This window comes from Mchenga conophoros, linkage group LG10, assembly GCF_057382185.1.
Source record: "Mchenga conophoros isolate Kocher_MC1m ecotype Shallow Benthic linkage group LG10, M_conophoros_male_GT1.1, whole genome shotgun sequence".
Taxonomy (NCBI): Eukaryota; Metazoa; Chordata; class Actinopteri; order Cichliformes; family Cichlidae; genus Mchenga; species Mchenga conophoros.
In genome coordinates this window covers 30,213,885-30,241,838 of record NC_140535.1, presented here as the reverse complement: position 1 = coordinate 30,241,838, position 27,954 = coordinate 30,213,885, and the positions used below count along the sequence as shown (strand labels likewise).

The 27,954-nt window shown below is 40.9% G+C and overlaps 2 protein-coding genes across 2 annotated transcripts in view; both read left to right on the top strand.

The window, feature by feature from the left end:
* Positions 1-21,659, top strand: part of LOC146566199 (F-BAR and double SH3 domains protein 2-like) — a 43,704-nt gene extending 22,045 nt beyond the window's left edge. The window contains exons 7-20 of the mRNA XM_085289775.1: positions 2,247-2,301; positions 2,384-2,512; positions 2,594-2,716; positions 7,729-7,824; positions 11,892-12,008; positions 13,902-14,000; positions 14,291-14,443; positions 14,540-14,674; positions 15,955-16,038; positions 17,530-17,713; positions 17,798-18,021; positions 18,259-18,469; positions 18,557-18,621; positions 18,704-21,659. Coding sequence (XP_085145901.1) covers positions 2,247-2,301; positions 2,384-2,512; positions 2,594-2,716; positions 7,729-7,824; positions 11,892-12,008; positions 13,902-14,000; positions 14,291-14,443; positions 14,540-14,674; positions 15,955-16,038; positions 17,530-17,713; positions 17,798-18,021; positions 18,259-18,469; positions 18,557-18,621; positions 18,704-18,787 — 1,759 coding nt within the window. The 3' untranslated portion in view covers positions 18,788-21,659. The remainder of the gene's footprint in view (positions 1-2,246; positions 2,302-2,383; positions 2,513-2,593; positions 2,717-7,728; positions 7,825-11,891; positions 12,009-13,901; positions 14,001-14,290; positions 14,444-14,539; positions 14,675-15,954; positions 16,039-17,529; positions 17,714-17,797; positions 18,022-18,258; positions 18,470-18,556; positions 18,622-18,703) is intronic.
* Positions 21,660-22,613: 954 nt separating this feature from the next.
* LOC146566198 (uncharacterized) lies at positions 22,614-23,608 on the top strand. The gene has a single exon (XM_085287870.1). It carries the CDS (start codon positions 22,970-22,972, stop codon positions 23,606-23,608), a length of 639 nt encoding a protein of 212 aa, XP_085143996.1. The 5' UTR covers positions 22,614-22,969.
* Positions 23,609-27,954: the final 4,346 nt, after the last annotated feature.

The following is a 27,954-nucleotide window of genomic DNA, read 5'->3' as shown; positions in this document are numbered from 1 at the left end:
AAATTGAAAAGTGTCTTGAAGTCACTCAAAGGGAGTCAGAAAAAGCAGACTGCCATGCTGGACTGGAAATAAACTGATTAATAATATGACGGTGATGTTGTTGACGCCTGTTTGCAGATCAGTTAATTAGAACAAACTCCAGTTTTGCTGAAAAGCACAGCAAACAATTATAACTTGTATGTACTGGGGTTCTTCTGTAAATTAATTGATTTGCCTTCCTTCTGTCACTGAAAACTCCTTCGTATTAAAAACTTGCAAAACTTCGACATAATCTCTCCTATTTCACTGAAAACAAGAGAAATTTCCGAGGTTTAAGTTAACAGAAATAGTTTCCAAATCAGATGTCACAAATCAGCTCTTAAATTCAGATCTGAGCACATTATTTTGCTCTGAGTGGATCAAAAGTTCCAACGAAAATCAAAGCACATTTTAGTCGAGAGAAGAAAATTCTAAAAAAACAAAATTTTTTAGTTTTATCAAACAAGCAGCTCTCAGGCTCTTTGCATGACTCGATGGAGGCACTTTGGCCTGGCACGACATGAACAGCTGGCACTTTGACTCACCACATAGCAGACATTTTTCTGCTCATCAGGAAAGTTTATTACCAGGCTGTCGGAGAGGATTGATAGCTGGGCCACCACTTACAATACTATAAATGCTGTGTTTTTCTGGTCTGTTGTGTCCACACACGCGCACACATTCTCAGATGACTCCTCTGAGGTTTGCCTTTTGAAAATCTGCAGAATGAAACACTCCAGTAAGAAGAGAAGACTAAAGTTTAATAATTTCACACAAACTGCTCTGCTCACAATTGTTTACACTCATGCAGCTGTTATTGCACATCGTCAGGGTTTAAATTGGAAGCAGCAGGTCTGTAATCAGTTCCAGCCTTTGCTCAGATTTATTTTTTTTATCAAAGTGGATCTCTTATTATCTTAAAGGCATTATGATAGCAGCTTGGTTTAAACATTCAGCAGTGGAAACGATTATTTACTCTTCTTCCTGCCGTCGTTTCATCCACCCTGCGCATGCATAAAAATCAAATGAGAGACCTGGTTATTTGTATATATATCGTGTTATTCTCCAGGAGTTAAACAGGTGATAATGATGCGTTTCTTGTTTACAATATGTCTAAAGTTGGGTTCAAACTATAAATCAGAGGAAAAAAAGAAGCAATGTGAAATGACTATAGTGATATCTTTGTTCGTGGTCACACTGTGGAAGGGAATCTCTTGTAGTTTTCGACATTACTGCAGGTGTGCCATGAGGTTAAAATTCCAATAATTATTTGGAAATAAATATTGAGGCTCAAACTGCATTAGATAAAAGTCATCTGACTGAGTTACCTGATTAAACAAGAGCATGGATTTTAATTTTTGATTTACTATAGGTGGACAAAGGTAATTACCATCAAACATTAAACAAGCATTAAAATTAAAAGGAAATATCATGTTCAAAATGCACATATGTTAATTTTGTAAACAATCCGCTTCCAGCAGAGTAACGTGGGTATTAAATGTGTCACTGTAGTAGTGTTAATGGTCATTACACAGATTCCATTGTTTTGATTGTTCTGCTGTCTTTCGATTTTTACTTCCTTCTAATGTAGGTTTTAATTTGTCATAATGAGACAAATAAGATACAACGCTATAGTTCATGAGCTGCTCCTGTGTCTCTCAAGCAGACATGAAGCAGATTTGATAAAATTATAAAACGAAAGGCCTCTCATCCATGACCACAGAGTATAATCTCCTTCTAGAGTCAGGCTCGTTTCGTAGTTTATCAACACTCTTCTGTTTCATTAATTACTTTACTGCAACCTCAGCTTATCTACACACTTGATGGCTAACTAATGTAAAGTGCCATTCGCAGTTTTTGCCTCTGTGGGTATTTTTCCTTTTCCTAACAGCACAGAGAATGAGTTTTATTTTGTTTTAATTATTTATTTGTTTTGTGAGTACCTGGCTATTGGATTTAGGGGCGTGGCCTGTTTGATTGATAGATGTTTCTACATGGGCAGTTGTTAGGCTCACCTTAAATAACTGTCCCTGAACTTGACCTCTCCTCCATGTGAGGTATTGACACCTTTTGGTACATTCTTGTACTTATTGTAATTGCACATCCAACTGAGGCTCCTATTTTTATGTTGTCAGCCTAAATTTGATTACTTGGTTAAACTGGAAAAGGCAAAACATTGATGCTCATGTTAAAAACCAAAGAGAAATGATTTTGTATCTTCTCTGCAGGTCAAAGCTGAGTCTCTTCCAGTCCAGATCCAGTCTTCAGAGGGCCAGCGTAAAGGTATAAGATCTTGAGTCCACGAGCCCAACGTTTAGTGGTGTTTTTGTTGTATGAGCTGTTTAAACGTTTCTTCCTCTTCTAGCTGAAAGCAAAGCGGAGCGAGTGCAACTCCAAAGCCACGCACGCCAGAAACGACTACCTTCTCATGCTTGCAGCCGCGAATGCGCACCAGCAGCGCTACTACAACACAGACCTCATTGACTGCATCAAGGTGAGCATATATACATCTGAATTGGTGGGTGAAAGGAGACGTGGTGTAAATCTAAACACACCTTTCTATCACTGTATACAGATTTTAGATGGGAGGATCTACGAGCAGGTAAAGGATTACCTGGTGTCACTGTGTCAGACAGAGCTAGAAGCCTATCAGGCTGTCCACAACATCTTCAACCAGATCCTCAACAGCTCAAATGGGGTGAGTCTTAAAGCCTGCAGGACATCCACCACCTCACACCCATGTCTGTACCAAATAGTCAGGTACAGAGACCCGTTTGTAGTTAATTAACCTGCTTAACCTTAAAGCTGAATGTGGAGTAAGAGAGCATGGTGGTGCTGTGATTAACCGTAACACTGTGGTTGTAGGTGTGAATGTGAGAGTGAGTCAGATGTAACAGCTAAGCATGCGTTTTTTAGGTAGACTCCAAGTGGTTTGCAAAAACTCGACTGGACTGTACTGGACTGTCAGCCTGTCCAGGGTGTAACCCCGCATCTCACCCTGTGACGGCTGGGATAGACTCCAGCCTTCCCACAACCCAGCGTTAGTTAAGATAAAGCGCTGTGTCAGAAAAAAGGGTGACTGTGGCTTGTAGTGGGTCAGTAAGACCAGAAAATCACACTGTAAATAAATACATTTTTAATTTTATCCTGAAATAAATGCTTGTACCAAAGATATCAACGTATCTTCATGTGTGCAGCTGCATGTTTGTTTTGTTTTTCTGTAACTTCAGCTGTTGTTTGAAAGGCCTGGCCGCTCTGGTTGTATGTCATTAGAGTAAGGTTTAAAGTTACCGCTAAGGACTACAGACTGATATTAAATGAAAGATGAGTCAGACTATATTATAAACTGTGTCCACCACATTTTCCAGGAATAAAGCTGGAACATGTGCAGCACTTTTTTGTGTATAATAGACTGGGTTTTGTTAAACCACTTGGCTTTCTGTGTAAAAATATTTTTGTCAGTCAGTTTATGCTGTAAGGTGTTTACTGCATCTGGTCCTAAAATTCAAAATTTACTTTGGACACAAACGTAATTTTGGCAAAACCAAAACAGTTTTTTCAAAAATATGCATAGTTATGCTTGAACAAGCTGTGTTTGATACAGCTTTGCAATAATGACACTTATGATGTAGGAGTAAAATAAACACTGGCACTGGTTATGCCTACTGTTGACACACTGAGAAGCTCACCAGTCATGTCACAAGGTTGTTGGAGTCAGTCTCAAAGTAAATGAGTCAGTCCCCGTACACTTATAAGCATGTTTACAGCCTAGTATATAAAGTAGTTTGGCCTTTATGGATAGTTTCTCCTTTTCTAAGAACTCTGGGAGGGATGACTTTATTCCATAAGCCATCCATGTAGAGACTGGAGTTGACTGTGTTGTGACTGGTTTGATTGATGTTTAACCCTAACACAGACCATCCAAGAAGTCTATACTTCTATAGTTTTTAATCTGCCACTTAGCAGTACATATATATACATATATATGCATGATAGCAATCCACCCTCTCATCCGAATTTGGTAACTTCTGGCTACAGAAATGTAACGTGGCAGAGGGCAAAAGCTCACTTTGAGTCCATCTCTCAGATACCATCTATGTTTTTGACCTTTCTCTGATGGCCCAGTTTTTTATGTTCATGCAGTCCTATTGTTGATCCCAGTGCAGTGCTGTAGTCATTAGGTCTGTTATTGTAAATGTGGATCAGTCCTTCTTTTGATCACTTTTGGAGGGCTCTAAAAATTCAGTAACTTGCTTTGCGAACCTTAGAAGAGCTGAAGTCGAGCGCCTCACCAACTGCTAATTAATTTAAATGGGTTGAGTTACGTTGCCGCTCCTTGGTTACACGCTGCTCCCGTTGGCCTCTCAGGTCACCTTCAGAGGGGCATCTTGTTGCTGCTCAGGCCTGAATCTGAACAAATCAGAGGGAAGAGTGAGGGAAGCGGTGGGTGCAGCGGTTTTCGGCAGGGCTCACATTACAGCCCATGTGCTTCCTGTGTCAACACAGAAACAGATCTTATGTGTGCTCTGCGTAAAGTGACGTTCTGATTTGACTGGACGAAACTCTCATGAATGTTTTATTGTTTGTTTTGAGTTCTGTGGTCTAAATATACCATAGGATCCAATTTTATTTATAAAGCACTTTAAAACAACAGGGCCACACAATAAAACCAAACATGAAAGACAAACACAGGCCAGAGAGTAAAAGATACATAAGAGATGTAGACGTTAACAATAAAGGACTGCTTAAAGAGAGAGGTAAGGTCACAGTCAACATCTCATTTTTAATAGTTTTTCCCCATTTTAATGGGGCATAACTATTAAAAATAATGTAAGTGTATTTTTAAATTAACCTTAAGCTAGTAAAGGGAAGCCAAAGTTGGCGTGATGTGCTCTTCTTTACTTGTACCTGTTACAAATCGAGCGTCTGTAGGTCAGCAAAGGAGACCTGGCTTATTCCAATAAGAAGCATATTGCAGCAGTGGGAGGAGATTATTATAAGAGCAAGCGTTACTGTTTTAAGATTGCATTTAAAGAGAAGCGTCTTAATTTTGACAGTATTTTACCACTGGGTATCATCACCCAAATATGTAATGATGGTCCATCTCAATGTCAATAAGGAGGTCAAGGTGAGGCTGAACAGGGAACACAGCAATGTGCTTTACTGGGAAATAAACTTGACAGTCATCCTTGTAACAAGGAAAAGAAATGCCGTGTTTCTGAAAAATAATAAGAGGCAGCAGGTACAGAGAGAAAAGTAGAGGTCCAAGAATTCAGCCTTGTGGCCCCCCACCCCAGGGATGGGAGTAAAGGTGGAGGTAAAATCATCCGTGCTGACACAGAAACTTCTGTCAGAGAGGTAGGACGTAAACCACCAGAGAGCTTAGCCAGTGATGCCCACCCACCACACCAACCTATAGATAAAGATCTCATGGTCCATGGTGTGTCCATGGCCCAAGGCAGGTGTTAAGTCCAAAAACACAAGCAGCACACAGTCACCCGAGTCAGCTGCTAAAAAATGTAATTTAAAAAGTCTTAACAGAGCGGACTCAGTGCTGCAGTGAGTTTTAGTGCCAGATTGGAACACTTCCAAAATTGCTTGTTCATCCAGGAAGGACTTCATTTGGGTCTAAAAGGTTTTTTTTTCCAGTTTAGACTGAAAAGTTAGTCTGGAGTTTGGTTTGACATTTCACAGAAGAATCTAAGCTTGGTATTTTAAAGCAGGGGTTGCACAACAGCATGTTTAAAGTGAGTTTAAATTGTATTCTACGGGTCTGATGGGAGGAAAGTAATGCCTCTCAGATAAATACAATTGTTGAACTTAGATTGCTATTATCACAGTTTGCTCCCAACAGTGCATTAATGTTTCATTTTTTATACTCCAGTTCTTTCTCCTCTTTAGTTTCAGTTCAGTAGTAAACTGAGAATGTTGTGTATACACCGCCTGCTCTGTCCAGATTTGACCCAAACTGTGACAAATGACTGTCCAAATGCTCCTTTTTCCTGTTTATCTGGAGTTTGGGGGCCAAAAAAAGCTGTTGTTGTAATCTCATACTGATATGAGAAAATATAATGTAATGTTACTGTGTGGAGATAAAGATAAAAGTAGATAAAGACCTTAATATGAAATATTTGTCACGATACATCAGAGATTTTGATTTAAAGAATATAAAACTGATATTACTAAACCTGATTTCCTTCCATCTATTTTCTCCTGCTTATCTGAGTCCGGTCATGGGGCAGCAATCTAAGCAGATGCCCAGACGTCCCCCTCCCCAGCCACCTACTCCTGCTCTTCCTGGAGAACAGTGAGCCGCCACTCTGGTGCCTTTCGGTGTAAACGAGTAGCTTTCCAAATAACTCAGCTGTTCATCATGTTTCTAAGGCAGAGCTCAGACATCCTTCAGAAGATGCTCATTTGTGTCAGATTTTAGCCATAGGTAAAGGTATGACTGTAGACTGACGGGTAAATCATCAGGGATCAATACCCTGCTCCTCTTTTTTCCAATACAAGTTCCTCTATCAAATCATTTTTTGACACTTGAGTCAGCAGTCCAAGCAGAGATGACCAGAAGTTCCTTTTCCCACTTAAGTGGTATTTATGGTCACACAAATGCATCTGACAACAGACAGGCAGCGAATACTGGGATACCACGAGATACATAATGTGTCCCAATGTGTCCAGTGTGTGTTTGGTCTGCCCTTACCAGCTCGTCTAGGAGACATTCTGGAGGCCTCCTATTTCAGATGCCAGTCAAACCACCTACACTGGCTCCTTTCCTTTCTGTGAATGATCACAGTTGAGGAGGAGAAGCTATGCTGTCCCCTGGTATGGTCTCCCCAAGGCAACTGGTTCTTGATGAGGGGCCAAACTTAAGTACAATTCAAAAGACCAAAGTTACCAGCCTGGGACCAGTACTGGGGAGGTTTATTTTTTTTCCAGAACAGCTGATAGCTGTGCCCCATGAGTTCAGCTTAAAATATCCACACAGGTACTTCGTCCTCCCTCGGGTGGGCAGAGAGCTTTGTGGTCCAGGTGGTGGTCCAGTCCCCGGCTGCTTTAGCTGGCTTTAGAAAAAACCTGAAATTAGAATTAAAACTGTTTGTACCTTCACCTGTGTTACTTACAGTGATATGTTATGTAATTTGTTTACTGTCTCTTTAAGCTTTCAGCAGCTGGAGAGTTAAAAATAGTCTGTGTGAAAATAGGCAGGCGGTGAACTCGAGCCTGTGATACGTTTTTAATGTCAGGCTGTGACCACAAACACCAGAGTGGTCATCAGCATTCAGATCAGCTGATAGTAACCAGAAACGGCTTTATGGTCATTCTCTTAATTGTTATTGGCGTTTTCTTTCGTTTGACTTGTGTAAAATAATAAAAAGCTGATTTGGGTTCATTTTATAAGCAAATCAAATAACTTAATACAGCAGAAATAAACTGATGGAGTACTGGAAAATAAAAAACTATAAATGTGGCCCTAAGCTACACGGATCACTGGCCACAATTCATTCAGCTGGAGGTCTTTTTTTTTTTAAAGTTAATTTTAAATAGAACAAGAAATTAAAACTAAATAGGGAGCAAGCCTGAACCCTAAAGGCTTTACTAAGTGTTAATTATGCAGGTTTAGACATGGGCTGATTTGTAAGCTTGTGATAAACCTTAAATAAGTATATATGTATATTTTTGTCTGTTCCCTTGAAACACATGCAGGTTCTGCAGGAGTTTCACCAGCAGCTGTTTGTGCAGAAGAACATGGCGTTCCAGCAAGCACCAGACTTGATGTTCCAGCCTGTCGACTCAGACACGGTAAATACTGATGTTTTTCTCTTTTTATTCATTATTAAATGCATAAAATATCACATGCGATTGCTTTTAGTGATTATTGGAGAAGATAAACTCGTATTTATTATGCAAGGAATAAAATCCCCAACCTTAAAAATCTAGAACTTAACATGATTTCTCTAAAATGTTCAAGTAAAACTTGAAGAATAATTGTTGAAACGATTAAAATCCAAGGGCAGCACGGTGGCACGGTGGTTAGCACTGTTGCCGCACAGCAAGAAGGTCCTGAGTTCAATTCCACCATCAGCCGGGGTCTTTCTGTGTAGAGTTTGCATGTTCTCCCCGTGTTTGCGTGGGTTCTCTCCGGGTACTCCGGCTTCCTCCCACCGTCCAAAGACATGCAGCTTGTGGGGATAGGTTAATTGGATAATCCAAATTGCCACTAGGTGTGAATGTGCGAGTAAATGTGAGTGTGAATGGTTGTCTGTCTCTGTGTGTTGGCCCTGCGACAGAATGGCGACCTGTCCAGGGTGTACCCCGCCTCTCGCCCCATGACAGCTGGGATAGGCTCCAGTGCCCCCCGCGACCCTGAAAAGGATAAGCGGAAGTGAATGGATGGATGGATGGATTAAAATCCAAATCTCAAAGTGTTTGGGTTGCTTTTAATACAAATTTTGTAGCATAAAATAAGGTTCGTGTTTGACTAATTTAGTTGGCAGGAGGTGTTAATCAGTTTACTGGAAAATCAATTTCTACAGAAAAGTGAAGTGAAATGTGGATCCTTCAGGTTTGAACTGCACAGGTTGGAAACCACAGATAAAATGCTGTAATGAAAACAGATCAGAGGAGATTGTTGAGAAGTGGAACAAAGCTCAACAGATGACAGTTTAATTTGTTTAGACAACAATCAATACAAAATCAGACGAGTGGAACAAGCAGCTCACGGGCATCCTGAAAGCTGAGCTGGCCGTGGCCACAAAAGCCCGGACTGGACTCGGCTCAGGACCTTGATGCTCAAAGCGGCTTTAGGCAGAGCAGATCCACCTTTTTGGTCCAGATGCAGAAAAGATTTTTTGTTTTTAGACATTCATGATCACTGGAGTATGAAGCTTGAGAAGCTGGGGGATGACTTTTCCTCTAAATTGATACACAAGCAGGAAAAAATGTTCAAATTTTTCTAATTTTCTAAAAATTTGTAAATAACAGACAAAGTAGCTCCATTGTTTGAGTGTCAATAATCTGTCTGCACTGAAATAAACGACTAATTTAAATATATTTTAATCACAAAAGTGCTGCACACACATTATGGAACAGTCTGGGTAAGAAGTCAAAGCAGGAAACATAATAAGTCCTGCGTGATTGGTCTTTATCTTTGTTAGTCTGAACTATGAGCCTGAAGGCAGAACAGTGAACTCTTGACTTTGTACTGTACTCCTCGCCCTGCACAGGAACTTAGATTATTTCCCATTTTTAGTTTTTATTTACAGATGTGTCGTCTCATTTCCTCACCGTGGGACTATTTCCAGCTCGTGTTTGTTCCGACTTTATCAGACTGTTTATCTTCCTAAATAAATGCACAACCTCTACTTTTAATTTGCACTTCAGCACACACACACACACACACACACACACACACACACACACACACACACACACACACACCTTTTAAAAAGCATATCTTAACTAGTTGCTGTCCTAAACACAGAGGAATATCTGCACAATATAATGACATTTTCCATTTTTATTGTTAATGCACACCACGCACTTATTCCTCTGAACTTCACACTTCCAGGAAGTGTAAACAGATAAACGTGTGCTTTAAAGATTGTCTCAGCTCATTGTCCTCACTGCTAAATGACCTGTGATTATAAGACAAGATACAGACACAGTAATCTGGAAAAGACTGTCACTGTTTTCCATTTACTTTTGCTTCCAAGCTCTCGTTTTGTCTTGTGCTTTAAATCAAAGAGTTTCGCCTCGTTTTAGAAGTCCAAACACTTGTTGTTGAGCCATAAGGTTATGAAAAGAGACAGAGTATCTGCAGTCTTCTTTATCTGCGATTACCTGGTCTATTTCAGTCATTTTAGAGGCCATCAAAATCCATCCGGCAGCATCAGGCAAAATCTACCTAACTGATATCTGACAGATGCCAGCTAGAAGATAATCCTGGTATAAATATGGAGAAGTTTCATTTGCACTCACTTGGTAGCACACGTGTTAAGAGCTTTGAGAGTTTTACTCAAAATGCTGTATTTGCCGGTGAATTAATAGAAAACACACAAAACATCCGGCAGCACTGATGTTTGCTTCTGTTTCTCCACATCATAGAGATTAAATTGGTGCAGGATTTCTGTTTGAAACTACTTGAAACAACTCAAAGTTGATTAAAGGAAACAAGATTTTGGCTTTAGATTGTGCCATGTGGGTTAAAGTTGATTGTTTGCAGTTTTTTTTTGTTTGTTTGTTTTTTTACCAGAGCTTTAATGTGTTTTTCCAGCCCTGTTAATTTCACATAGATATCTCCTGTACTTATAAAATTATGAATCTTCAAAAGCGCAGTTGAAAAAGTTTTACATTTCAACCCACCACTATGCACTTTCTGCGCCTATAATTCATAAAAATGTACTAAAGTTATTACACATATATATTCAGCTGATTGTAACGGGGTCATGTGGGGTCATGTGTGTGTGGAATGACCCAGGATTTTTATTTTATAAAACACCCGCAGGTGTGAACCTCCCTTTCTACATGATAGCCCTGTGCAACAGGTCATGTAACATGTAACAAGCCTTTAAAGTTAGGTAAGAAGTTTACAGAAAATCAAATGCTGCTGTTCACCTCATGATTGCCACAATATGGCTGGTGAAATGATGCTGCTGAGATAACTTTCCAGAGTTGCTAAATTCTTCCTTCCTTCCTTCTTTGCTTCCCTCCGACTGTTTTGCATCTGTTACGCTCTCAGCTTTATGGATTTCTCAGTTCAACTTGACTGCCTGGATCGTTTTTCAGTGCCAGTTCAGGTCTGAAACCTCTGCTGTGGTCAAAATCTGCCCTGGGAGCTGCACTTTAGGTGATAAAAGTAGATATGCGTATATAAAATACACATCCTAAACTCCTTTACGAGTCCCATTGCAGACATGGGTGCAATTCAGGTGCACCTGCTCATGAAGCCCACAGTGTCTCCTTGTGGCCTTAAGTCTATTTTAAATAATTTTACAGCCACATTTGGCTTTTATTGGATTCTTTGCCCACTATAAAAATTAATGTAAATGTCGGCTTTGGTCCAAAAATATTTTCCTATCAGGCTGTAAGGTGACGCCGCAGGTCTGCCAAGCGATGTGTTACTACTCCCGTTCGTGGATGTAAAAGAATCCGATTCTGCCGCCCAGCTCCGCCGCTCCTTTTCTCCTCTGCCCTGCCGGACAACACTAGACAATTTGTTCAAACTGCAAACGCTGGTGTTGTTTTCATTGGAAGTCAAACAAGCAGCAGCCTGTTCCTAAAGAAAACATTAGTGGTGGAGAGCCTCCCCTGCCTCCCCCTGCACCCACCCTTCATACCACTTGCACCAGACGGAGGGATCCGGTAAGGAATAGAGCTGAGTTTGGGAGGGAGGGAGGGGCAGGAGGTAGGCCGGGCCCTGTGAACAGCCCATCTGTGAAAAGGAGGCATTGTGAGCGGGCCTCACCAGAGTGCACTGACCCCCACACTCCCTCCACCCAGCCTCTCCCCTCCATATTCAGACACACAGCTGATGTCATGTGGAAATGGCTTAACTCATTTTGTCGGGGTTTAGAAGAAAATAAAAACTGAAGACCGTCACACCTTAAAGTCAACAAATATAAACCTGGCTCGTCAGAAGTCTTGAAACTCACCAGCCATCCTGGAGCAAATCAGGGCAGTTAGTTTAAAGCCTATATCTGTATCATTGGGGAAAAAGCTGTAACTTACATTTCAGTGATGACTGGGATTTAAAAAATATTTAAAATTCACTGAAGAATAAAACACTTCAAAAACTGTCTGAATGATAATACTTACTTATTAGTAAAAACATTCTTTGTTATACGCTGGTGTGTTTGCCTTCGCTGTAGGTGGTGCAACTGCAGAAAGAGAGCGGGACGGCAGAGGAGCACACTCTGGATAAGGAGGCGAGGAAATGGGCGAGCCGCGTGGCCCGAGAATACAAGAGCATCATCCACACTCAGAAGGTGAGAACCTCATCAAACACAGACAGTTTCTGCAGGCATCAGGACAAAGATGGTGTAACCATGTCAGTCTGTGTGTTTACTGAAGTACTTTATTTTCAATGTGCACATATCCAGTGCACAACTTCTCCCTGTAATACAATTAGTTCCTTATATTACAATAAAACAATAAGTACATAGGGTGTCAATATTCTGTTCTGTATGCATGTGGTGCAAATGGGTCATAAAATGCAGCAGGGGGGGGGAGGGCTGAAATTGTTTAATTATATTTTTATTGATTAGAAGAAAATAGAAACAAATATAACCATGTTGTTCATGAGATGACTAAGAAAGGGTTTATAATGCTGACATGGTGTAACAGTCCAGACACCGTGCAGTGAATTAAGTTACACATGGTGTATGTAAATGATTAAAGCACGGTGTGGATATTTGAAAACACAGCAGGTAACACTGGTCCTTGTGCTCCGAGTAAAGCGTGTGATCGTTATTCACAGCGATCCAGTAACCAAATTAGTTCAAATTGAATCAATCAGTCAGTCAAATAAGATGTTATATTTAAAACATCAGACACACATAGGAGATAGGTTTTCTTTATTGTAATGACATAAGCATGTTCTTTTCTTGTTGTGTAAGAGACGATTTGACTGGATGGCTGTTCGACACAGAAACGTCCTGAAAGTCCATCTGTTACAATCCGGTCAGTGCCAGCGTAGCAACAGAAACAACTTTTCTGTGTTTTGTTAGATTCATAAAGCGAAGCAAAGAAATTGGCAAGTTCAGGTTTTAAACATAAAACACCTTTAAAAAAAAGGTCCCACAAAGTTGATGTTTAAATTCTCTTTTAGGTAAAAATCTGCTAGTTTTAGAGCTACAGATTACTTGTTGAGCCCTCTATTGTTAAAAATAGATCCTGTAGCTTTTTTGGAGAATCTGTGGATTTAAAAATATGTTAAAATTAGCTGGTCCATGTTTTCATATTGAGAAAAAATGTAATGCTAGACCTGCCCCCATCCTGCAACAGCAGCAGTTGAGGCAATATATTTACCCATCAGTCATGTCTAGGTAGCTCTGGCTCATGTTACTGCAGCCTTCTAATCAAAATCCATTTGCAATCTCTATTTTAAATTTTATTTTATTTTTTCTCACTGCCTTGAGCCTCTTCTGTTTAAGCACATTTTGCATGTAATGAAATGTGGTCTATAAATAAAATTGCCATTGACATAAATTTCTATGCCTATCAAAATGATATCCTCAGCAGTTAAAGGTATGAGTGGTGGTCATTTTTGTTGCTTTTGCTTTCACTATATAATGAATAAACCCATATAAGGAAAAGTCATGAAATATGATGATCATGGGATTTTAATTTAACAGTTTTTACAATTCCAGAGGAGTCAAAATGACCCTTTGAACATGATGAGTGTGACGTTCTGCAAAGAGAAGGAAATCCTGTGGGAAGTTTAAGTCTCTGAATCTAAACGTGCGTGTTATGTCTGGAGTTTGGAGTTATTCTGATGTGGTTTGTCACCCCTTACTCACACAATCCCTGGAAAATCTTTGCAGGAAGTGTACAAAATGCACTGATGTGTCACTTTTTTCCATTAAACTGGAATTTGGCCTTTAATGCAGCGAAGCTGGTCAGCTGGATGATAATAATAAACCTCGGCATCATAAACTTCTCCATATTTTACTGTGGCATGAAAGGATAAAATTGATAAGAGCTCCGTCTCACTGGTTTATTGCGAAGGCTTGTTTAAGATAAGTGAGCACAGCTCGTGCAGCGACCTGTTTCCAGATGTCCCTGGTTATGTTGATCGCTTTATTGTTGGACCGTTTCCATCTATTCCATGTGTTCCTTTGTATACGTCACCACAATAGTTGTAATTGTTTTGTTTTCAGGCCCTGGAGGAGTACGGGACCCAGGAAGCTTCGGAGCCAAACAACAGCGAGCTGGAGATCAAGATGGAGGTGGCCAGACAGAGTCTCCGGAGGGCAGAGGTAACCTTTGAACTTCTAGATCAGCGATTTCTCCATCTTCTGAATCAGTTTCTCCTTATTTAAAGTTGCCCCAGTGCGCCACCTGCTGGTTTGAAAGGTGAAGTGACAGATTTAAAGGATTAATGTTCTGTTAGAAGAGAGCAGAGGTGTTTAAAACACACTAAGTATTTATTTTATTTTCATACTAATCTCATTGTGTTTTCTTTATTCTTTGGGGGGTGGGGGGCTTGTCAGTGGGTTGTGAAAGTCTGGTGGTCTTTAACTCACCTTTATTTTTTTTTTGCTGCTAGACGGTGAAAGCGAAAGCCGAGGCCCGGCTGGACCTGCTAAGGGAGGCGGGAGTCCCGGTTGAAACGTGGCTGAAGAGTGCGATGAACCAGGTGATGGAGGAGCTGGAGAACGAGCGCTGGAACAACCTCAGTACCCACGATCCTTCACTCTCCGTAAGATGAAAACTCCAATTCCACAGTGCTGTAGTTTTGAAGTATATGCGCTGTAGATTTGTGCCCTAAACGCAGATGTCGGTCTAACATCCGTAGGTAACAGCAGATTTGGAGCGAGAGGATGAAGAGGAGATGGAGGACAGCGGTGAAGTGTTGGATGACAGCAGCTCCAGCCCCTCCAGCACCTTGAAAAACTATCCACTCACCTGCAAAGTGCTCTACTCCTACAAGGTAACGACACACGCTTAAGCAGGGTCGTAGCCGATGAGTCGGTCAGTGCCCAGAGAAATGGTGACATCTACAAAGCCTCATGTGTTTGCAGCGAGTCGAGTCTTGAGTTTAGTCTTCTAAACAATCAGTGTCGCTGCTCTGGAAAAAAACACTGTTTGATTGCTGTTGCAGCATCTCTGCGCTTTCTGTATTCATAACTCGTTAAAATACGTGTAGAGGCCGGCCTTGCCTCGAGCTCGAGGCACGGGGAGTGCGTGTTGGGAGTTACAGAAGCAGTCATTATTAGAAAATGCAGGAAGCTGGCGTAGCTGGATATTGATGGATGAAGATTCAGGAGCCACAAAAAATGTGTTTTTAGAAGAACAGTGACTTGCAGAGTTACACTTTCTGTCCTCTGTAAACCTCATTTTCATGCAGAATACATAAAACAGCTGGAAGTGAAAGGAGAAGTATTTTTAAGATTCTGTAGGTTTAACCATATTTTCTGGTAATTATATGATTAATATTTAAATCTTTTTAAGTGTCTTGTCATGTTCTCCTGTGCCTCTGTGGTTCTCTCCAGGTTCCTCCTTCATTAAAATACAAACTTGTTAGATTAAAGCTTCTGTTACTGACGCAGACAGCTGGAGACTCATTCCTGTTATATTTTCTGAAAGTGTGGTTGAAGTCTGCCGTCTGTGTGGTGCATTATAATGTGGATGCTCACTGTGTTAGCCTACAAAGCTGGCTGGGATTTCCTCCATCCCTGCTGGATGGATGTTGTCATAAAATCTATTAAGATGTAAATACGGTTAACCTCTCCACACATGATTTAAATATTTGGATTGGACGTGGATCTTTAACATGTCACCAATTATAATTCTGATTTTGAAGTAAAGCCACTTTTTGTTTTGGCTGTTTTTAATCAGTTCCAGTCGTGTTTAACCCCCATTTAGATTTACTTTCCCAAACTTTGTGGCACTAATGATTCTGTGTCCAGGTTTAAAACACCTGCTCTCTGAATTTGTACAGAAATTCTACTGTAAGTCTGAGTTTTGTGCTGCTTTGGAGTATCAGTTGTTTTATATTAACTGAGTCCTGAGTAAAGTGTGGCATTAATGCAGGCATGGTCTCAGTGTTTTCTTCAGCGTTCTGGCTGATGTTATTGAAGCCACAGTGAGCATTTTTGTCCGTTCACCAGTGTGGCGGTATTTGAAAAATATACATCACGGGTGAAATGAAGATGCTTAAACTGTTACATCGCAGCTTTAATTTGAATTAACGTGTTTGTCTGTCTGCAGGCTTCTCAGCCGGACGAGCTGACCATCGAGGAGCAGGAAATCTTGGAGGTCATCGATGATGGCGACATGGAGGACTGGGTCAAGGTACAATAATAACACAAACACAGTTGTGTAGCAGAAACACTCTCCTGTTTGAGGGTTGGTTGTTTTGTGTATTAGTTCACTCTCTGGCTCTTAGACTGTTTGACAAACATTTAGTTTCAGTTTATATAAGAACTCGCACCGGTACAGACTATCTACTGGACGTTTTAGTGTTTCTCTGGGATCAGTTGGTCTGATGTGGCTTCAGGAATTAGAATAATTCAACTAAAATGCGTGCGGTGCATTGAGGCAGGTCAGGTTGGCCTGGGTGGTAGAAGCTCTGCTGAACATAAAGACAAATCAAAAAATGTACAAATACACAGTTCTCTGCTTCTTTTTTTGGCCTCACAGCCGTAAAGGGCTGATGGGAGATTCTCGTCACCCAGCCGGGCAGGCAGGTGGGCGGGCATGGCACCCAAGTTTGTGAATGCAATAATTCATGAATGAGGCAGTTTTTAAATTCATACCTTAAGTGCAGCTACTGAAAATCTGGGCCAAATCCTGATTGATGGTGATCCAATCCTGCCTCAGCAGCGCTCCGGTTCGATCACAGTTTGTCAGCTTCTGCTTTTTAACAGCGGTTCGTGGACTCTTGATCAGTTTTAGATCTGCGGAGTGACCTGGTCATGGATATAAAATGTTAATTTCATGATCTCCCAGCTACTTAGTTATCATTTTCACTTTGTTTGTCACAGACTGTTACAAAGTTGCTCCTGGACCTTTGGGAGAAAATTTGAGAAGTCTTTGAGGACATTTTTCGGGTGGTCAGTGGTGTATACTTAAATGTAGAAATGTCAGCTGTGGATGCTCCCATCATTGTGTGAAGTCATTCTTTTATAAACGCCTCTGCAGAGCTGCTGGTGTGTAGTCATTGTGTACTTTGTGTGTGGTTGTTTTCAGATCATTTCCCTGAAGGAACATTGTGCATTGTTGCTGTTTTACTTTTGTTTATTGTGTAAGTCTGGCTTTCCTGTGAGCCATTGTGCAAATGTTCCACGTGTTGAGCCAATATTTTATGTATATTTACTTAGGTGATTATCTTTTCATATACAGATATAGTGTTTTAATGGGGTATTTATTTTAATGAATATAATCATACATAAAAATGTGAGCAATATCATTTATATAGATCTGTTTTAGTGCTGTGATTCCCCACAGCATGCCCCAAAAGAGATCCCAATACCTCTGAGTGTTTTCAATCTGAATGAAAATAAGTAAGCAGCGGGAGGGGAGGCCACCGGTGTTCATGAAATCAAGCTTCATGAATTCAGCAGAGGCTTGTTTAGGATTTTAGATTTCTCGTTAATTCAGGAAGAGAGAACAAAAGCTCTCCTATTATTCTCTTTGTGGCTGTTATTAAATTCTGGCGACGATGCAGTGATATTGTTACAGCCCTACTCTTTACATCTGACTTTATTTTTTCTCAGTAGGAGTTTTCCTGTTGAAACATTTTTGGCTGTTGTCATCGTCTGTGTGCATTGTCTGTGTTTCCAGGCCAGAAACCGTAGCGGACAGGTGGGCTACGTCCCGGAGAAATACCTGCAGCTGCCCTCCTCCAACAGCCTGCTGAGCATGCTGCAGTCGCTGGCCGCGCTGGACGCCCGATCCCATTCCTCCAGCAACTCCACCGAACCTGAAACCGAACTCCCAACCGGCTCCGTCAACGGAGACTCCAGTGGTGAGATCCGCCTCCACCAGATAATATCGGAGTTTTGATTTCCTGCTTTGTTTAATACCCTCGTTGCCACTGTCTGTGTTGCAGTTTCATTCGCAAAGGCTTTGTACGACTACGCGGGACAAACGGAAGATGAGCTGTCGTTCCCAGAAGGCGCCATCATCCGCATCCTCAGCAGAGAGACCCACGAGGACGATGGCTTCTGGGAGGGCGAGTTTAACGGCGTTGTTGGTGTGTTCCCCGCAGTTCTTGTGGAGGATCTCACCGTGACCAGCGAGAATGGAGATGGGCAAAGAGACGGCAGCGCACAGGTAGGCTCACGCTGACTTAGCCGCTAAATTTCATGTTCTACACAATTAAAGTTCTTCTGGTTGAACGCACACACACTGTGTCCCCCCCCTGGATCAGCTGCCTCTACATCAGCGCAGTACGAATCTACTGTAGCAACTTATTTATGACACTAAGTCCTGTGTTGTTAAATAATTTATTTCTTCTTATTTTATATAAAATATTAAAGTTTGCACACCTGTCCACTGTTTGTGTTGAAGGCTTCCCCGTCCACACTCTCTCAGTGCGACCGCTCCCCTCGTGGTCCCTTCCAGCCGGGACCTCTCCACAGCAGCCCCCTTCAGACCCCCACCGTGTCCTCTCCAGTGTCGAGTCCCTGCAGCGCCACAGCCTCTCCCATTGGCCGACCACCCTCCTATCACAACGGACACCACAGACCGCCGCCGGCTCCACACAAAAGCCCCTTTCACAGTAAGAATCTCTGGTTTGTCTGTGAGTGGTTATCTGTAAGAAAAAAGGCCGGTGTGAATAATAATCTGCCTTTTCTGCCCTCTTCAGGTCCAGCACAAAGCTCCCCCCAACCCCCCAAATACCCGGAGAGCGGCGGTGGCACCATCCGACCCGTGAGTAAAACCTTCTGTGGTGACGTAAACGGCAGCAGACTTTTTTTATCTTCATTTTAACTGAGCCGGTGGATTTTTACAGGTACGTGCCGCACCTCCGCCCCCGAAGCAGCATCCTCGCGGGCAGGTGAAGCGGCGAGAGGAGGTTGAGATCACACTGGTGTGAAGGCGGCACCCCCTCGAGCAGGGACTCGTAAAAACACTCCCAAAGGAAACCCAAGGAAACTTAAAAACTCCTGAAGACGCCTGGAGACGGAAGAAGCCCCCCCACTCGGAGAAGGAACACCGCTGCGCCTTTTTCTTTTAACTTCCCGTTCAGTGTTCTTGTTTCTCAACACTACTTTACCCAGAGTTTGTACAAGGCTTCATTCTCACCCCCGAACAGTTAATAAGGTGATAACGAGCAAAAGAAGTTGATAGAAAAGTTAACATCATTTTATCCGTTAGTAAAAATCAGTGTGTTTGGACTCGCTGGCTGATATTTTAGGGAGTCGAGCTCATTCGTTCCCTTGCAGAGAGCTCAGTGTGGTATCATTCATCAGTTCGAGCAGCCAGTTTGGTTCTAAAGAACATGCAGCTGACTGAATGAGGCGTTTCATGATATTTAACACACCGACAGCATAAAACAGAGTCGTTAGCTGATGAGCAGACCCTGGATTTTCTGTTGTTTGAGACTCGGTCAAAGCAGCGTTTCATGTTAAAGTAAAACATGTTAGACTGGACTGACCTTGACCTTTGAGAGGTCAAACTGAAGGAAGCGTTTGTGTTTTACCTTCATTTTTCTGTTTACGAACAAAGACACGAGTCTGCAGAACATATCGTCGATCAGGCCTCTGTTCCCTAGATTTAGACACATTTCACACCCCTTCAGTGAGTCTTGATAATTTCAGCTGTGTTCTGAAATGAGAAACTGAACCCTTGAACACATCAGGGAACTGTTCACAGAGGTCCCAGAGACCTCTATAGGACCAGAAGTCTTTTGCAGACGCAGGGGTCGCCCCCTGGTGGCCTGTAAATAGAGTACAGTTTTTTTTTGTTGCTTCACTTTTCCAACCTGGCAGCTGTGTCAATGTTCTGATGTCTGTGGTCCTTTTTGGCAGTGACGTCATTCCCGAGTTTGTGCATTCCAGCAGGAAAGTCAGAAAAGCAAAGTAAGATGGGATTTATTTTAGCTGCAGCACGTTCATTGATAGAATGTGGTAAGTGCTTAGCGTGTGACTCATATCATGACTCACAAATACAGGTGAGTGACAGAGCAGATTATGTTTATGTTCTCTGTCACCATCTTGGATTGTTGAGGCTGCTCTGACTTTCCAAGAAGGAAATACTAGTTGATGAAAATTACTACTGGGAGCTCAGGAATTCCGACTTCCGACTCAATCTGGAATGCACCGTAAGCCAAGGGCCAACAAGACAACAGCAGATATTTTGACGTCGCCCCCTGGTGACAGGACAAGGTTACAGCACCATTGTACAACCACACCGCTGCCTTCAGTGACCTTGCTTTTTAGGTGTAACCACTTTTCTGTATCTCTGTTGACACTTAATCGCAAAAAAAAAATGTTGTTTGAAGTCAAAATACAAAGAAATTGTGAGCAGTAATCAGCAAAAATAGTCTGATTATCGCTAATTACATCATCAGCAAACCATAAATCAATTCTCTGTTTTCACCTGAGCGATCTTTAGGCTGCCCGTGCTCCACACGGGTATTGCACATGTTTTCACTTCTTTTTTGGCTTCATTAGTCGATTATGTTTAAGATAAACTGCCTCCTGGCTCTGGTTTCACATTAAAGTCTCTGCAAGAAAACAGATAAGTTCTTCCTTCAGCTCATCGGAAAACATCACTTCTAACTGATCGTGTTATGGATGCCTTAGCTGCAGAATTTCTCCTCGTTTATGGATTGAAGAAAGAATTTTTTATGTTATAGTTATGATTTCGCCCCCGTTGTGTCTCACGTCATAGCTCTTTGTTACCACCATCAGATTCACGTCTATGCAACAGAGCTGCACTTGTGAGCAAACCAAAAGTCTCGAAAAGAGGCTGGTCCTCTCCGCCGACACACGTGACCGCTCGCGGTTACACAAACAAGGGAAAAGTGGCAATTTTTACCTGTGATTGTTTTGGATCCCTTATCTTTTTTTCCCCTTCTAATGTTTAGGAAAAGTTTAAAGTGGGAAACATAGCACTTAAACACACAAACACACAGTCTAACTCTTTTGTTTTTATGTTGCATAATACAGAAAAAAACTGTTTTTACGACACTAATGATGCCAGTAACAGTTGCTGTTGGGGAGGACAGTTTACACTGAGCATGTGCAGTTTAAAGATGCCTTTTATTTTTAAGGAGGAAACCATCCTGAGCTGCTAGCTGTCCAGTTTAAAATCTATAGTGAAGCACTTTCTGATGTCTTCTTATTCCTTTTCAGTATTGTGGATGTTTTGTTCAATATTTCCTGTTTGATGTTTGTTTACCAGCCGTATTGGTATCAATACTTCCTGTTATTTAGCCGTAAATAGCCATTGTAGTGTCTTTGATTGAGATATGACTTATCGATCGTATTGATAGTTTACGGAGAGCTTAGAGATGGATATCTGTGCAAGTAATGGCACAGCTTTTTTCCCCTTTTTTGTTTTTAGAATTAGGATTTTAAGAAAACAAAAACAATTAAACTGTAGCTGAATCTGATCAGAGGAAAAGAGGTATCCGTCAGCCGTGACGCTGCGTTCTCGTTGATCTCCTTGAGATCTGAATGACATCAAACTTATTTTTGAAGTTTGCATTTACCCTGTTGTATTAAAAGAATAACTAAAGTTTCTTTTCCATTAGAGAATTTTTTGTTAACCTGTTTACTGGTCTCGATTATGCATCAAGTCAGAATCTGAAATTCATTTTCTTAAAGGACGTAAAAACTCCCACGTTTTACAGCGTTGGCTATGCGGAGGCTGCCAGGCGTCGTATTTACACACCCATGGATGTTTAACTGTATTTATTGTGTACAAATAAATGTGAAATAAAGATAGCTTAAATGGAACAAGACTCTGTTTTAACTCTTAATTCCTGCATCCACCTGTTTAAAATATATTATTTTAAAATAATGTGTTACATGACTACACAGGATGTTTCAGCTCAGTATATAGCAAATATAAAAAATATAAATAATTCTTAATTTTAAAATAAACAATCTGATTATTTAAAAAAATTATTGGACAAAAAGTACATGGAAAAAAGAACTCGGTGAAATAGAAAAAATAAAGTTCAATATCTTGAAAATCAAATAGAATACAAGCTTTGCTTTCTTCTTTCTTTTCTGTATTTATCTGTTTGTATAAGACAAAAAGTTTATCATAAGTAACTGAAAGTCTTTCGGCTCTTCGAAGAAAAACTGATGGGATCCAACAAATAAACAACTAAAAACTGCAGCCTCAAAAGTAAAACTCATTTGTTGCTAAAAACGAACGCAAATCCAAAGTGTTGTTGTTCCCACCCCAGAGCAGCAGGTGGCAGCAGCACGATACAAAGGAACTGTACTGTACTGGGATTTCTGTTCGTTTTTGTTTGTTTTTTTTCCAAAAAAAGAAGCCGTTTTTAACGTAAACTGTTGATTAAAGAGTTTTTTGTTGCAGTTTGACCTTCAGCTGAACTTAATGTTGGGTTTCTATTGATTTTAGAGAAGCTATTCGCTGAGAGGTTGTCATAATTCATGCATGAAAGGGTTAAAACTTATCCTTTGTTTCATTTTTTAGTGAAACTCTGGTAGAGTAGCTTTGAAACTGATAATTCAGCATATACTAAAAAATAAAAGCCTTTTCTTACAGTATATTTGTGTGTATTTTATTTTGCAATATTTCTAATTACCACACTTAAAAGTGAACAGCCTGTAATGCTATCATGACTCATCACTCAGATGCGTTTTCGTTTGAAAACGCATCTTTTTCTCTCCGTTTTGGCCTTCTGTCCACACTGAGACAGCGTTTTCGGTCAAGGAAAGCGCAGCGTTTTGAAAACGCTCTCCAAAGCGTATACATTTGACGCCGTTTTCGCGTAGCATTGTGGAAAGTGAACTGGAGCCTTTTTAAAAACAATGATACATTGTAGACTACGTCCACACGTACACGGGTATTTCTGAAAACTGAGATTTTTCGTTTTTTTTTTTAAATCTGGTGCTTAGAATCACAGGCCATCCCTTTTCAGTGCTCTGTGGCTGTGATTCTGTCATTTCTTCAGGCCCTGATTAATAGGGGTAAAGCCTTCTCCACCATCAAGGTGTATTTGGCAGCAATTTCAGCCTGCCATATTGGTTTTGAGGGAAAGACTGTTGGCCAACATCCCTTAATATGCCGTTTCATGAAGGGTGCACGGCGTAAATTGCCTACGTCTAGGCCGTTGGCTCCATCGTGGGACCTTCCCACAGTGTTGGCTGCGCTCTCCTTTTGCCAATTTGAACCCCTGGAACAGGTTGAGTTAAAATTTCTGTCCTTGAAGACGGCTCTATTAATTGCTTTAGCTTCTGCTAAACGTGTGGGAGAGATCCACGCTCTCTCAGTGCATCAGTCATGCATTCAGTTCTCCTCGGATAATACGAGGGTCAGTATGCAGCTCAACCCTGCCTTTGTCCCGAAGGTTGTCGGCACATGTTCACCTATAGAACTGCCGGCCTTTTGCCCACCGCCTTTCTCCTCAGAGGAGCAACAGCGGCTGCATACCTTATGTCCAGTCCGTGCTCTGCGCATTTACATGGACCGAACCCAGAGTGTCAGACGAAGTGACCGGCTGTTTGTGTCCTGGGCTAAACCACATATGGGAAAGCCTGTGTCTAAACAGCGCCTCTCCCATTGGATTGTAGGAGCAATTGCCCTGGCCTATACTAGCAGGGGCCTTCAGCCCCTTGCTGGCTTACGTGCACATTCCACTAGAGGTCTGGCGACCTCATGGGCTCTCTTTAGGGGAGTTTCTATTCAGGAGGTGTGTGCAGCTGCATGCTAGACTTCACCTCATACATTTGCTAGGTTTTACAGGTTAGATGTGACAGCACCTAACCTAGCGCGTTCAGTCCTCAGTGCAGGTTCTTCCCGGGTGGGGGCCTCTCCCCTGTGAAGTGCTGTTGGGGACAGTTGTCTTCTTAACAGGCATGTCTGGCAATCCGGGAGTCATTATTTCTCCCATAGTGAAACACGAAACGAATGCTATGAAAGAGAACTTAAGGTTATGTATATAACCCCGGTTCTCTGAGTAGCATGAGTGAGTGTCTCACCAGACCGCCCTCCTTGCTATGGAAGCGAGGAAGAGGTGGGCTTGTTTTGAATGACATGTGACGCTATGTCAGCCTATTATATAGGGAGGCACTGGCCCGTCCTGACATGGGCGTCACCTAGCCAGCCTGTAAGGGCTGGCGTAATGGTATTTGACCTTCTGATAAGGTCACGCAGGAGGCGTTCCCATAGTGAGACACTCACTCATGCTACTCAGAGAACCGGGGTTACATAGATAACCTTAAGTTTTTAGCCTCTGTTTTTTGTCCTCAGATCTCCCGACGCCCCTCGCGATGCCCCTCCTTCTTCGACTAACCCTCTGCATAGGAGCCGTGAGAGCCAGGAACTTGTGAGTTTTGTATGTCCACTCAGGCATCATTCATACCTGGTGTGTAGGAAGTTCCTGTCAGAAGGAGGGGGCACCGCGAGGGCGTCGAGGGGCGGAAGGCGGTGCCTTAGTGCCTCCCTCCTTCTGACATTGTAAAGGAACCCTAACAATATTCTTTTTTTTAATACTAAGATATATATATATATATATATATATGTATATACATATATACATATATATATGTATATGTATATGTATATATGTATATGTATATGTATATATATGTATATATGTATATATATGTATATGTATATATGTATATATATATATATGTGTATATGTATATATGTATATATATGTGTATATATGTATATATATATATATATGTGTATATGTATATATGTATATATGTATATATATATATATATATATGTGTATATGTGTATATATATATATATATGTGTATATATGTATATATATATATATATGTATATATGTATATATGTGTATATGTATGTATATATATATATATATATATATATATATATATATATATATGTGTATATGTATGTATATATATGTATATATATGTATGTATATGTTTTTTGTCCTCAGATGAGGTTTGAAGTGTCTGTGTGGTGCAGCTGGTCTGGTCTGTCTCTGTACAGTCGAGGCTGCACCCACCTATAAAAGGTGGAGGCTCACCAGGACATGCACACCTCACAAGTTCCCGGCTCTCTCGACTCGGTTGAAGACGGGTTTCTTGGAGAAGGGGAGGGCAGTGAGGCACAGTCCCCCGTCCCCCGACGCCCCTCGCGATGCCCCTCCTTCTTCGACTAACCCTCTGCATAGGAGCCGTGAGAGCCAGGAACTTGTGAGTTTTGTATGTCCACTCAGGCATCATTCATACCTGGTGTGTAGGAAGTTCCTGTCAGAAGGAGGGGGCACCGCGAGGGCGTCGAGGGGCGGAAGGCGGTGCCTTAGTGCCTCCCTCCTTCTGACATTGTAAAGGAACCCTAACAATATTCTTTTTTTTAATACTAATATATATATATATATATATATATATATATATATATATATATATATCTAAGTATGGACAGTGAACATTTTAAGCCCACTCGGCAGCGACAGATGGCCACCCCTGCCTGAGCCTGGTTCTGTCGGAGGTTTCTCCCCGTTAAAAGGGAGTTTTTCCTCCCCACCGTCGCCAAGTGCTTGCTCATTGGGGATTTTTTTGGGCTTTTTTTTTAAAACCAACTGCTGATAAGTTCACTGGCATCAAGTTTAGGACTCTGCAAACATTTAAATGGATAATTCGTCATCAAGTGAGGAATGATCCATTTAAATCATATTTGAGAGTCACATATATTTGTATATAAATATGATTTGTTGGACAATAAGGCCAATCACAGACTAATTTGGACAATTGGGAAAAATTAAATAACTAAAAAAAATTGGATAAAATGCATGTGTCATTGTTTCATATTGATTTCAAATAACATACCATTTGATTTCAACATATTTTTTTTACACTTGCAGTGGTGTTATTTTGTTATGATCCTGTTCATTTTAAATCTAAATCTAAATCATCTAAATAGAAATGGAAAACTAGAAAAATTAAAAATATAGCTTTACTAATCTGAAAGTTATTTGTCATTGGATCCATCATTCCCACAGTGGAAACACATCATTTCATATTATGTTCAATTCAGTAGTTAAAAGTATAAAATTTAATAATGTCTATTTTTAGTTTAAAAAATGTGTTTATTAAAATAGTAGTCTTTTAGAAACACTAACATCATACATATCCAAATATGAAGCAATGTTTTAACTCCCATTTACATACAGACCTGTGGCCAACTTTATAAACCATTTTGAATTTTTTCCAGCTGAGGCGTTCAAAATAGATATACTTTTGATTGTCACAGTGTAATTTGGGCAGCTGCCTGCCTAATATAACATAACATCACCACAATATTTTACATTAAATGAGGAAATGTATCTTTGTTTCCTCAGCTAAGACTGCTTTGCTGCTGTAGCTTGTGTTTACATGTATGTTGAGAGTGACATCTGATTTAAAAGCAAGAAGCAAAAGCCACTGAGCACCATCAGTCAGCACAGAGGCAATGCTACAAATTTAAGTAACGAAGGTCAATTCTTTGTGTATGTACATGCACAGAGCACATGTGCACACGGTTGTGCAGATTAACTCACAGATGTATATGACAACTCACGTTTGTGGCATTGACATTGTTTTCCAATCTTAAATGTAATACATACATTTCCGTCATTGGCCATAATTCTTGCAAGGAAGGGACTCAAAGGTCACAAGTTATTAAATAAAATTTATTAAACACACCATTAAAAGAAGTTCACTATTCACTCCTTAAACATCATAGCTAGCAGCAGTTATTTATATCTATGAAAGAGAGAGCTTAATTGTTTGATTAAGCTTGACTGGAATGTCAGCTCCACACTGTGGCTGGTTGATTAAATAAGTTGGGGGAGCAAAAGTAAAATGAGCTACTTGTGGGATACTATTTAACTTGGGTTGGGTTGGGTAAGCTGCTCATTTTATGCTCATTTTACTTTTCAGATGCTGTCAAGCCTGGCAGTTTGGTGTAATTGTTAGCCTAGTAATTCATAGTAATATATTTCTCACACACAACCTCAACCTCTGCCTCTCCATGTGAGCAGAGACGCAGCAGCATCTTGTTTCTACAGGAAGCCTGATTAAAATGTGAGGCATTTATACGGTGTACAAGATTAATAACAAATATTCACTGTCTGCAAACCATACCAGGGTGGACTATTCGTTTTCCCAGTGGGTCACACGAAAAACTGAGACTGGTGTGGAGGCTCAAACTAATAAGCTGAACTCAGTTCTAATCAGTATTAATTTTATTTCTTCATAAACTGCTACTGGCATGAGTGCATATTACAACTTCACTGCCACAGTATTCCTTGTTTTCCTTACACACAGACCTTATAGGAGGTAATTGAGAGAAAAAAGAGGGGAGGATGGAGTGGGTGAGTAATGTCATTAGGTGAGGTCATTTGGGATATTTTTATGGCAATGAAGCGGAAAATTATTGAACTTTAAACTGGATACATTTAAAATTGCATTGTTTTTCTGATGCAGCTTGTATTTTATGCAAAACATGTTAAATCTTGTGGGAATGTTCACTTTCAATACATTTCAGTTATGCAGTGCTGAGTGTCAGACATGCTAAGGCAGCGGTCCCCAACCCTCGGACCGGTACCGGTCCGTGAGTCGTTTGGTACCGGGCCGCGAGAGTTGAGGCTCAGGTATGAAATGTGTGGTTTTCAGTGTTTTTATCAGTTTTCAGCGTTATTTTGTTATCGTTTTTATCGTTAACTCAGTTTTCCTGGGTCTTTTCACGTGTGTTATGAATAAATCTTCTTTTTTTCGGTACCGGTACTAGTTTTATTTTGTTGTATTTATCCGCGACACCTTAAAGGCTGGTCCGTGAAAATATTGTCGGGCATAAACCGGTGCGTGGCGCAAAAAAGGTTGGGAACCGCTGTGCTAAGGCACATGTAATGAAATAACTTGTTTGAGCTTTTGTAAAGAGTTCATTTCTAAATGTTTACACAAATGAGACTTCTCACCTTGGTTATTGTTTCAGCTTCACAAAGGCTTCAGTGTTATAATGAAGAAAAAGGAGCATCACTTCAATACATCAGCCGTGTTGTCAGTGATGTAATTTGAGATTTTGCTGGAAGAA

Bases quoted from the DNA above. Each gene is read 5' to 3' on its own strand.
- LOC146566198 (XM_085287870.1), top strand. From the start codon at position 22,970: ATGAAGGGTGCACGGCGTAAATTGCCTACGTCTAGGCCGTTGGCTCCA.